Raw genomic sequence first — 12377 nt, 5'->3', positions numbered from 1 at the left:
CAGAATGGGAAAAGATATATGCAAATCGTATCTTATTAGGGATTTGTCTGAAACATAAAGAACTATTACAACTCAATAGTAAGAAAACCAAATTAGAAAATGGGCAAAAGATCTTAATAGGTATTTCTCCAAAAGAGATAATACAAATGGCCAAGAAATGTGAAAAGAGGCTCAGCATCATCAGCCATCAGGGAAATGCAAATCAAAACCATAAGACACTATTTTACACCTGCTAGAATGGCTAAAATAAAAAAGACAGTGACAAATGTTTGCAAGGATATGGAGTAATTGGAACCCTCATACACTGCTGGTGGGAATGTAAAATGGTGCAGTTGCTTTGGAAAAGTTTGACATTTCTTCAAATGACTAAACATAGACTTTATATGATCTAGCAGTTCCACTCATCGGTATGTACCTAAGGGAAATGAAAACATCTACACAGAAACTTTTTTTTTTTTGAGATGGAGTGTTACTCTGTTGCCCAGACTGAAGTGCACTGGCATGATCTCAGCTCACTACAACCTCGCCTTCCGAGTTCAAGTGATTCTCCTGCTTCAGCCTCCCAAGCAGCTGGGATTACAGGTGCATGCCAGCACGCCTGGCTAATTTTTGTATTTTTAGTAGGTATGGAGTTTCGCCATGTTGGCCAGGCTAGTCTCGAACTCCTGACCTAAAGTGGTCGGCCCGCCTTGGCCTCCCAAAGTGCTTGGATTACCGGCATGAGCCACTGCGCCTGGCCTACACAAAAACTTGTATATGAATGTCCATAGCAGCATTATTCGTAACAGCCAAGAAATGGATACAACTTGATGTCCATCAACTGATTATAGCAGTGGTCCCCAACCCCCAGGCAATGGACTGATACTGATCCAAGGTCTGTTAGAAACTGGACTGCATAGCAGGAGGTGAGTGGTCGGTGAGCAAATGAAGAATCATCTGTATTTACAGCTGTTCCCCATTGCTCTCATTACTGCCTGAGCTCTTCCTCTTCTCAGATCGGTGGTGGGACTAGATTCTCATAGAAGTGCAAACCCTATTGTGAACTGAGCATGCCAAGGATCTAGGTTTCTCTTTATGAGAATCTAATGCCTGATGATCCGTCACTGTCTCCCATCACCCCCAGATGGGACTGTCTAGTTGCAGAAAAACAACTTCAGGGCTTCCACTGATTCTACATTACGGTGAGTTGTATAATCATTTCATTATATATTATGATAATGATAGAAATAAAGTACACAATAAATATAATGTGCTTCAATCATCCCAAAACCATTCCTTCCAACTCCTGGTTCATGGAAAAATCGTCTTCCATAAAACCAGTCCCTGATGCCTAAAAGGTCGAGGACCACTAGAATAGAGAATAAACAAAATGTGATTATTCATACAATGGAATTATCAACAATGAAAAGAATTAAGTATCACTGGGTGTGGTGGCTCATGCCTATAATGTCTGCATTTTGGGAGGCTGAGATGGGAGGATTGCTTGAGCCTAGGCGTTTTAGACCAGCTTGGGCAACATAGGGAGACCCTATCTTTACAAAAAAAAAAATTAAAAAAATTTAGCTGGCGTGGTGGCACATGCCTGTGGTCCCAGCTACTTGGCAGGCCGAGGCAGGAGGATTGCTTGAGTCAGCGAGGTTAAGGTTGTGGTGAGCTGTGATTGCCACTGCACTGCAACCTGGGTGACAGCTCACGAGGTCAAGAGATCGAGACCATCCTGGTCAACATGGTGAAACCCCGTCTCTACTAAAAATACAAAAAATTAGCTGGGCATGGTGGCGCGTGCCTGTAATCCCAGCTACTCAGGAGGTTGAGGCAGGAGAATTGTCTTCAGGCAATTCCTGGGTTCACCCAGGAGGCGGAGGTTGCGGTGAGCGGAGATCGTGCCATTGCACTCCAGCCTGGGTAACAAGAGTGAAACTCTGTCTCGATCGAAAAAAAAAAAAAAACACACAAGTGGGAGTGATTGGAGTAATTGCAGGCACAGTGGCTTATACTTGTAATTCCAGCTCTTTAGGAGACCATGGTGGATGGATCACTTGAGCCCAGGACTTTGAGGTTGCAGTGAGCCTTGATCACACCACTGCACTCCAGCCTGGGAGGCAAGACCCCATCTCAAAAAAAAAAAAAAAAAATTAAGTGTTGATATATGCTCCAACATGGATGACCCTTGAAAACATTATGCTAAGTACAAGAAACCAGTCACAAAAGACCCACACGTTGTATGATCCCATGCATATGAAATATCAGGAACAGGCAAATCTGTAGAGACAGAAAGTAGATTAGTGGTTTTCTAGGGCTGGAGTGATGTGGGGTGGATATAAGCAGAGTGACTACTGGTAGGCATGGGTTTCTTTATAAGGTGATGAAAATGTTTTAAAATTGGTTGTAGTAATCATCTTAACTCTGAATATACTAAAAGCCATTAAATTATATACTTTAAGTGAATTGTGTGGTCTGTGAATTATATCTCAGTATTGTAGTTATTTTTTTCTTTTAAAAAATTTAAAAAATTTTATTTTACTGTGGCCGGGCGCGGTGGCTCACGCCTGTAATCCCAGCACTTTGGGAGGCCGAGGCGGGTGGATCACGAGGTCAAGAGATCGAGACCATCATGGTCAACATGGTGAAACCCTGTCTCTACTAAAAATACAAAAAATTAGCTGGGCATGGTGGCGCGTGCCTGTAATCCCAGGTACTCAGGAGCCTGAGGCAGGAGAATTGCCTGAACTCAGGAGGCAGAGGTGGTGGTGAGCCGAGATCGCGCCATTGCACTCCAGCCTGAGTAAGAAGAGCAAAACTCCGTCTCAAAAAAAAAAAAAAAAAATTATTTTACTTATTTATTTATTTATTTTTTTGGTGCTGTGATTCGGATTGTAGTTATTTTTTTAATGTTGATTAAGAGATGACCTGCAGCTAGGCACAGTACCTCATGCCTATAATCCCAGCACTTTGGGAGGCCAAGGCAGGAAGATGACTTGAGTCCAAGAATTTGAAATCAACCTAGTCAACATAGCAAGTCCCTGTCTCTACAAAAAAATCTAAAAAAGAGATAAAAATAACCTGATTATCTTTTCTTGTCACTATCTTGAACTCCCTGACCTCAGGTGATCCGCCCTCCTTGGCCTCCATTCTTGTCACTATCAAGTCATCAGCTGATGATCATCACTTTCTCACATGAACCCAGATATTGGTGAAAGGTTTGCAGGCAACTCAGTAGCAATCTTGGAGCTACAGTGTGTTTTTGTTGAAATCAGAGTGTAATGAATGAGAAGAGGCCTTCCTGAATGAGAGCACAGAGTGCAGCCATTGCAATCTTGGCCTTCATTCTTTTCTGTGAGATGTTTGCGCCTCACTCCTGGGGAGGCAGAAACAGCTAGAGAGTGGGCAGAACAGCCTTCTGGTCTTCCTAGATTTAGCCAACTTGGGATTCGTGTTTGAGGTACTCGCCATACTTTTTTTTTGATGTGATGATTGGTTTTGCCTCCTTTGAACTGGAAGAAAATTAACAATACCATGCCATTCAGTTAAAAAAATTTTTCTCAAGTCTTTTTTTTTTTTCCTTTTGAGACAGTCTTGCACTATTGCCCAAGATGGAGTGCAGTGGCACAATGATAGCTCACTGCAGCCTCGAACTCCTAGGCTTAAGCAGTCTTCTTGCCTCAGCCTCCTAAGTAGCTGGGACTACAGGTGTGCCATCATACCTGGTTAATTTTTATTTTTTTTGGCCAGGTGCAGTGGCCAACACCTGTAATTCCAGCACTTTGGGAGGCTGCGGTGGGTGGATTACTTGAGGTCAGGAGTTCAAGACCAGCCTGGCCAACATGGTGAAACCTCGACTCTACTAAGAATACAAAAATTAGCTGGCCGTGGTGGCACATGCCTATAATCCCAGCTACTTGGGAAACTGAGGCAGGAGAATCATTTGAATCCAGGAGGTGGATGTTGCAGTGAGCCGAGATTGTGCCACTGCATTCCAGCATGGGTGACAGAGTGAGACTCGGTCTCAAAAAAAAGAAAAAAAAATTTTTTTTTGTAGCGATGGTGTCTTGCTATGTTGCCAAGCCTGGTCTCGAACTCCGGGACTCAAGCGACTTCCTGCTTTGGCCTCCCAAAGTGCTGGGTTTACAGGCATGAGCCACCACACTCGGCCCCCCTCAAGTCTTTATCTTGATGAAGACACTGATCCCAATATGGTCTCTCTACTTTTGGCAGAGAGAATTTTACATATGTTTCTTTTCTGAGACAGTGAAAGAGGGAGAGAGGAAGAAAGTAAGGACCAGTGCTGCAGAGGATGCTTATCCCTGGGTTAATTCTTTACTTTTCTTTGGGTTTTGACCCTTTTGAGACTCTGATTAAAGTGTTGGACCCACAGAAAGAGGCACGTACATGTAGGAGTTGATTTTAGGAGATCTGAAGATCCCTTCTGTATAGAATTGATGGCTCTTCTCATTAACAAAAAGTATTGACCTACTGTCAGAATGATGGTCAGCAGTGAAATTAACACATACATAATGGGCTGTCTTCTTTTTTTTTTTTGAGACAGAGTTTCACTCTTGTTACCCAGGCTGGAGTGCAATGGCACGATCTCGGCTCACCGCAACCTCCGCCTCCTGGGTTCAGGCAATTCTCCTGCCTCAGCCTCCTGAGTAGCTGGGATTACAGGCACGCACCACCGTGCCCAGCTAATTTTTTTGTATTTTTAGTAGAGACGGGGTTTCACCATGTTGACTGGGATGGTCTCGATCTCATGACCTCGTGATCCACCCGCCTCGGCCTCCCAAAGTGCTGGGATTACAGGCATGAGCCACCGTGCCTGGCCAATGGGCTGTCTTGTAAAACTTGGTACTTGTAATCTGGGTGGGTAGGTTATAAAGGTCAGTGGTTAGGGCACACCTCTAATTTAGTCTCCTGATTTTGGGGTACTCTTTTTTGAAGTCCTCAAATTACTTGATTTGAGTTTGCTCTAGTAGGGTCACAACTAAGATAAATGAGATTAAAATTATTCCATGAGTTTCTTTTTTTTTTTTTTAATTTAAAGACAGGGTTTCACCATGTTGGTCAGGCTGGTCTTGAACTCCTGATCTCAGGTGATCTGCCTGCCTTGGCCTCCAAAGTGCTTGGATTACAGGCGTGAGCCACCACGCCTGGCCTGTGAGTTTCTTAAGAGATTGTGATGATATTCAGGTATATGAAGATCTTCTAGGCCTGGAAGTGACACTTTTCTGTGTCCTCCAGTTGAGAAGCTGTGAGTCCTGGGACAGAGTCCCTAGTATAGCTTAATGGGAGTCTGAGGGCTTACCGAGCAAGGGCCTTCTCAGGCTGCCTAGTAATGTGCGAAGCACTGATCTTCTTTTCACTTTAAATAGGATGGATATTGTCTCCTCTTTGTCCAGATTTCTGTATAAAGGGCTGGATGAAGATGACTGTAGGACCAGCAGCTTACACAGCTTTGAAAGTCTGAAAAGTGACAGGTCTACCTGTGGAAGTGACAGGGTGTTCTGCTAGCGGTCCTAGGTAGGATGAAATGGAGGTGTAGTGGGAGTGCTTCACATCTAGTAGCATCTAGTAGAAGGCATTTGTTAATTATTTTTATATACATTACAGAAAAATCAGAAAATGCTGAAAAAAACAAAAGTGTACAAACATGTTTTTAAAATCAAAGGCATTGCATCATGTTGTAAATATTTTTAAAGCCTTTTAAAATTTTTGAAAATATACAGATATATAGAAAAATTGAGAAAAAAAGAAAAATTGAGAGTATGGTAAATACTAGATTCAGATTAATCTTTATTTGATAATAATTTCATATTTACCATTAAGTTACAGGAATAGAACAGATCTAATTGGCCCTTTCAGGGGGAAAATTACAACAGAGAATTTTGGAATGTTTTTCACCCAGATTTCCAAAAATGTTAATGTTTTACTACATTTGCTTTGTCCTTTTTTTTAAAATTTAACTTTTTTTTTTTTTTTTGAGACAGGTTTTGTTCTGTCACCTAGGAGGCTAGAGTGCAGTGGCACAATCACAACTCACTGTAGCCTCAACCTCCCGGGCTCAATAGATAGCCTCCCAAGTAGCTGGGATTACAGGTGCTTGCCACCAAGCCCAACTAATTTTTTGTAGAGACGGGGTTTTGCCATGTTGCCCAGGCTGGTCTCAAACTCCTGGGGTCAAGCAGTCTTCCTGCCTCCATCTCCAAAAGTGCTGGGATTACAGGTGTGAGCCACCATACCCAGCCATTCTTTTCTTTAACCTCTTTGTGTGTATGTCTGCGTGTGTGTGTCTTGCATGTCTGTCTGTGCTTGTGTGTCTTTTTTTCTGAACTAAGAGTAAATTGCTGTCATGATGCCTCCTTAATCCTAAATACTTGCGTGTGTGTGTGTGTGTGTGTGTGTTTAAAAAAAAAATTCTTTTATGTAGCCACAGCACAGTGATCAAAATCAGGAAGTTAACATTTATTTACTTATTTATTTATTTATTATTTATTTATTTATTTAGACGGAGTCCCACTGTCGCCCAGGCTGGAGTGCAGTGGTTCGATCTCGGCTCACTGTAACCTCTGTCTCCCAGGTTCAAGTGATTCTCCTGCCTCAACCTCCCGAGTAGCTGGAATTATAGGCGTGCACCACCATGCCTGGCTAATTTTTTTGTATTTTTAGTAGAGACAGGGTTTTGCCATGTTGGCCAGGCTGGTCTCGAATTTTTGACCTCAGGTGATATGCCTACCTTGGCCTCCCAAAGTGGTGTGAGCTACCTCGCCTGGGCCAAAATCAGGAAGTTAACATTTATAACAATACCATTATCTAATCTGCACACCTTATTCATATTTCACCAATTGTCTCAATATGTCCTTCATAACGAAAGAAACTCCCAGATCCTGTGTTGTATTCGGTTGTTACATCTCTCCTCTCCTTTAATCTGGAACTATTCTGCAGTGTTCTCTTTGTGCTTCAGAGTACATACTGTTTATTTAGACTTGATTTTTAAAAAATAGTACATATGAAACATTTTTCCATATTGAGAGATATTAAAAGCAGTGTATCCCAGTGATTGAGTCAGGGGTCTGGAGCTGAACTACTTGGTTTCAAATCCTGATTTTATTGCTTAATGCCTATGTTATCCTGGACAAGTTTTTTTAACCTGTGAAATGAGGGTACTGATACTACCTCATAGGATTGTGAAAATTAAATAAATGCAAATGTGCTCATTACTGAGTTCAGTACCTGGCACAGACTAAGTGCTCAGTAAATGCTAGCTATTATTCACACCATTCAGTGGATTCATAAGGGACATTTTGCAAACATTTTAGTTCTGTTCTGTCTTCTTCTCCCCTCTCACCCTTCTTTTCTTCACATCTGGTTTCCAGAAAGCATACAGTCAGCTTACTAGACTATGGTATGGTTTGAGATGGAAAACACTGCTGTTAAAGAGTGGTTCCCATTTGCTAGTGTATTGTTTGGTAACAGAGTTTTCACTGGTGCAAAAATCATAATAGTGAAGTTGTTTTTCATAAGTGCTAAATGTATTCAGTTGTTTGGTTATGAAATTACATGGTTCTCTCTCATCTTTTGGTGTTAAAATATCATTTTATAAAATGATGTTTTTTATTGATTATTGTTCTGTCATTATTGTATTTTAATATTTTTAGTAGGCAATAAAAAGAAAACAAATCTAATACTATCCAGAATGTTTTTGGAAATATTAATGGTTAATGGCAGCCAGTGGTCTGGGAATTCGTGCTTTAAAAGATCTGTGTTTTCTGGCCAGGCGTGGTGGCTCACACCTGTAATTCCAGCACTTTGGGAGGCCGAGGTGAGTGGATCACCTGAGGTCAGGAATTCGAAACCACTCTGACCAACAAGGTGAAACCTCGTCTCTATTAAAAAAAAAAAAAATTAAAAAAAAAAAAAGATCTGTGTTTGACTTTGTGCTTATATATATATGAGTCCCTGTGAATGATACTTGTATCTAGAAATACATTAGTCACTGATTGAATGTTTATTGACTGCCTCCTGAATGCCAGACATTGTACTAAATGCTTTGCTTATCTCATTTCATCTTTATAATGAACCCTGTGAGCTTTGTATTGTTCTCCCTGTTTACAGTGAAGAAGTGGAATCTCAAAGAGGTGATGTAATCCACCCAAGGTTACATAGCTCTGAGTGACATCACTGCAGTTAGAACTCAGGTCTCCCTGGCTGGGCGCAGTGGCTCATGCCTGTAATCCCAGCACTTTGGGAGGCCAAGGCGGCAGATCACCTGAGGTTGGGAGTTCAAGACCAACCTGGCCGACATAGAGAAACCTCGTCTCCACTAAAAATATAAAATTAGCTGGGCATGGTGGGACATGCCTGTAATCCCAGCTGCTTGGGAGGCTGAGGCAGGAGAATTACTTGAACCCGGGAGGTGGAGGTTGTGGTGAGCCACTGTACTCCTGGCAACAAGAGCAAGACTCTGTCTCAAAAAAAAGAAAAAAAGAACTCAGGTCTCCCTAATTATAGAGGCCATTTGGAATTTTAGCCTACAATCCATAAATCCACAAGCTAATGGGTGTCTTTTCCATAAAGATATGCTGAAGGTACAGTTATCCTGTAGAAGTCTTCAAAAAACGCTTTTTAAAAAGTAGTCTTGTAGTACAAAAAGTTGGAAACAGGTTGGGCGCCGTGGCTCACACCTGTAATCCCAGCACTTTGGGAGGCCAAGACAGGTGGATCACGTAGTCAAGAGATCAACACCAGCCTGGCTAACATGGTGAAACCCCGTCTCTACCAAAAATACAAAAATTAGCTGGGTGTGGTGGCAGGTGCCTGTAATCCCAGCTACTCTGGAGGCTGAAATAGGAGAATCACTTGAACCCAGGAGGCAGAGGTTGCAGTGAGCCGAGATCGCGCCACTGCGCTCCAGCCTGGGTGACAGAACAAGACTCTGTCTCAAAAAAATAGGTGAGAGTTTCTCATTTCTGGTGACTCTTAAATTAGGAATGAAACTACCACCTTGCCTGAGCCAGTGTGATTCTTCAGCCTTTGGTTCTAGCTTATAGGCTGCTTTCTAGGGGAAAAACAAAATTGCTGCCATGTGAAATTAGTGGTTATCTAAGAAATACTTCAAGAACTCTTGACTAAGAGTAGAAAATAAGATGGCATTTAATGACTTACAGTAATGTGAGGTTAAAAGTTGAAGGCCAACTTGTGTTGCTGAAGTAGACAGATTCCGTCTAGCTGCAAAGCTGTAGGTCTCCCTGTCTGGTGCACTGTTTCTTCAATTTGGCTGCACATCACAGTCTTCTGTGGTGCTTTTTAAAAATACATAATTTTGGCTGGGCCTCTGTAATCCCAGCACTTTGGGAGGTAAGGTGGGTCATGAGTTTGAGACCAGCCTGAGCAACATGGTGAAACCCCATCTTTACTAAGAATACAAAAATTATCTGGGCATGATGGCGCATGCCTGTAATTCCAGCTACTCAGGAGGCTGAGGCAGGAGAATTGCTTGAACCTGGGAGGTGGGGTTGCAGTGAGCTGAGATTGCGCCACTGCACTCCAGCCTGGGTAACAGAGAGAGACTCTGTCTCAAACAAACAAACATAATCCTGCACCCCACTCTAGCCCTACTGAATGAGACTCTGACTGAGGGACCCATGTATATGTGTAGTTAACAAGCTCCTTCAGGTGATCCCAAGGCCCAGCTTGCCTCTGGCTATTACCTGGAATTGAGTCCATACCAGCCTTGGGAAGAGTAATGCACCCTTAGGCTAAGGATTGCTGTCTCTTTATTATTTGTTTATTTATTTTCTAAGCAAGCTAACACAGGAGGTTGCAATTTAAACTTCTAATCCAGGTTACTGGAGGTGATGAGTAAAGCAAGTCTTGGGTTCATCAGAGCTCCACAGGGCATTTTTAATCCCTTTTCCTTAATAGTCACTGAAATTATGAGCGTTCTCTCAGATGCCAGTTTTTGTAAACTGCTTGATAACTTATTGACTGCCTCCTGAATGCCAGACATTGTACTAAATGCTTTGCTTATCTCATTTCATCTTTATAATGAACCATTGTTTCCTTGTTCTGAATGGTAGTTGTTCAAGAGTAACTTTATGCCAATTTAATCATATGCTGATTGATGTCATGTGTTTCTGTGTTCTGTACTCATTCTGCCAGTGGCGTAAGAGGAAGACAGCAGGGGAGCTCCACTGCATTCTTGGACTCCTGGCTGTGGCCTATGGGACTCAGTGCTGTGGCTGCTGCCTTACCTCACTGCAGCCTCTTCTCATGAGCTGTGATTCTGACTCATCTGGCTTCCAGTTGCTTGAGTGTACCCCATCATGCTTCTTGTGTCCTCAAATTCGGTGGACTCCCTCTAACTACCTGAGTCTCAGCTCAGGTGTTGCCTCCTCAGGGAGAGGTTTCCTCACCAGTCTCTTGCATTACCTATTTTATTTTTATCATAGCATTTATAACTATCTGAAATAATTTTATTTACTTATTTGCTGTCTCTTCTGCTGTAATCTTAATTCCATAAGAGCAGATACCTGTCTGTCTTGTTTCTCACTGGACCGTAAGCATCTGGAACAGTACCTGGCTTGTAGTAGGTGTTCACCATGAAAGCTTTGAGGTCTGTACCCTCTCCTACCTGTCCCACAGGACAGAACTGAGCTGAGCTTGTGTAGGTACCTCTTGTTGCTAATGGCTTAGAACTGCAGCTGTTTCCTGGAGCAGAGCTTGATACCCTTATGCCTGATGATTCTTCTAAATCTGTCATTCTACAATGCCCCCAAGGAGCGTCTTCCTTGCCCATGTGTTGTAGGTTAGAATGACAATAGTTATTTGGGAATATATGACCATAAGGCTCAGTTCGAGGGTTAATTATCCCTCTGGATTAGAATTAGTATCATAGTCTCTCAGGTTGCAGGATTTTGGTCTTCTGGGCATGAGCTGTATCCTGGGATCTTGGATAGTAAAGGACATTTTGAATTTGGAAGAATTTAGCCTTGTTTGTCTCTTCTTTCCCCTTGCTATAGAAATATAGTAGGCTAGGTGCAGTCAAACTTGAGACTGACTCCCAGAGACATAAATGGGGCATGCCTGGACAGCGTACTGCTATGTGTTTTATAAAGTGCCTTCAGAAAGCTTCAGGATGCTCCATGGGTTAGAGTGGTCTTCCTGGGGGACCCTTTGGAGAATCTGATGTAGTAACAGACCCTTTCCTCAGAAAAACATACAAGCTTCTTCTGTGCATATAGTTTTGCCTATCATCTTGAGGGGTGCAAAGACTTCACAGATGCCCTTCAGGGACCCTAAAATTCTGTTTGGGGATTTAAGTTGGTTTGTTCATCCAACAAAGCTGGGTCATAGCTCTTCTGTGGCTGTGTCTCTCTGACTTGGTCTCCTGTCTTCTGTGCCCTGTCTTGTTTTTATCAAAACCTGCTGGACTCTCTCAGGCCCAGAAGAGGCGATATTCTCCAGGAGTCCAGGTACTCAGTTCTTGACCCATCATGAGCATCCCTCATTCCCTTGTGTCTATCCAACATTTGTTGCCGTTTCAAGTCCATGTGGTTGTTGTGTCAGGAGTCCCCAGTCTCTGGTCTTGACCGCATCTCCATCTTGCATGTTGACTGTGTGGGACGAAGGGACAGAAACTCCCCAAAGGAGTGGCATGCCTCATGTTTCCCCTTCCTTTCACCACCCTGCCTCTCTGCACTACCTTGGCATTGGGCTCATTCTGGAATGATTAGTTCACCATTTCTAAGGAAGGATTGCTCCTACAACTCTATTGGGGAGAGAGGGCCTCTAAAATTGATGGGAAAATGAGTGGTTTATGGAGAAACCTGCAGTTTTCTCCCTGTTAGGGGAGAAGCTTGCCCTCTTACTATTATTATTGGGAGAAGTTATATGTGGAGGAGGCTTAAGTGGACTGGAAAGTCTTTTGACTAAGGACAGTCATTGTGGCTGGCTGAGCCCATCCAACAACCCCATTCTGTGTTCTTTCTGAGTTCTAATCAATTTAGCCTCATATGCTTCTAGAATTTTAGAATTCAAAAGAGCTATCCTGAATGGAAAGATTATTCCCTTGTTCGAACAGGTATTTTCAGAATACCCACTGTGTGCAGAACCGTGATTGGGAGGAGGTGGGGCTGAAGTGCAGACATGTGAAGATGTGTAACGAATGAATTTTTTCTTCAAGAAGCTCATGTGGCAGTTGGGGAGATAGGTACATATAGTATTAGGCAGTTTATAAATGCCAAACGGTGACCTTGGGGAGCATTCAAGTCAGACTCCAGTGTCTTAGGGGTGCCATTTCAGGCCCACCCCAGTTCAAGAGCCAAGAGAATTACTGAAGGCAAATACCAAGTGTAGTTGCTTCCTAGGCCCATTTCCCTTGG

The 12377-nt window shown here is 42.8% G+C and overlaps 1 protein-coding gene across 5 annotated transcripts in view; it reads left to right on the top strand.

Annotated features, from left to right (window-relative positions):
• Positions 1-12377, top strand: part of LMAN2L (lectin, mannose binding 2 like) — a 33283-nt gene that overhangs the window by 14446 nt on the left and 6460 nt on the right. The window contains exon 5 of one of the 5 annotated variants that reach the window (XM_012436793.2): positions 11436-11468. The exons of the other annotated variants lie outside the window; for them this stretch is intronic. Coding sequence (XP_012292216.2) covers positions 11436-11468 — 33 coding nt within the window. The remainder of the gene's footprint in view (positions 1-11435; positions 11469-12377) is intronic. 5 annotated transcript variants of the gene reach the window in all.

This window comes from Aotus nancymaae, unplaced genomic scaffold (genome assembly GCF_030222135.1).
Source record: "Aotus nancymaae isolate 86718 unplaced genomic scaffold, 86718_ANA_hifiasm-v0.15.2.pri h1tg000131l, whole genome shotgun sequence".
In the NCBI taxonomy this organism is placed as follows: Eukaryota; Metazoa; Chordata; class Mammalia; order Primates; family Aotidae; genus Aotus; species Aotus nancymaae.
The sequence above is the reverse complement of the archived record's forward strand: the minus strand, read 5'-3'. Positions and strand labels throughout refer to the sequence as shown.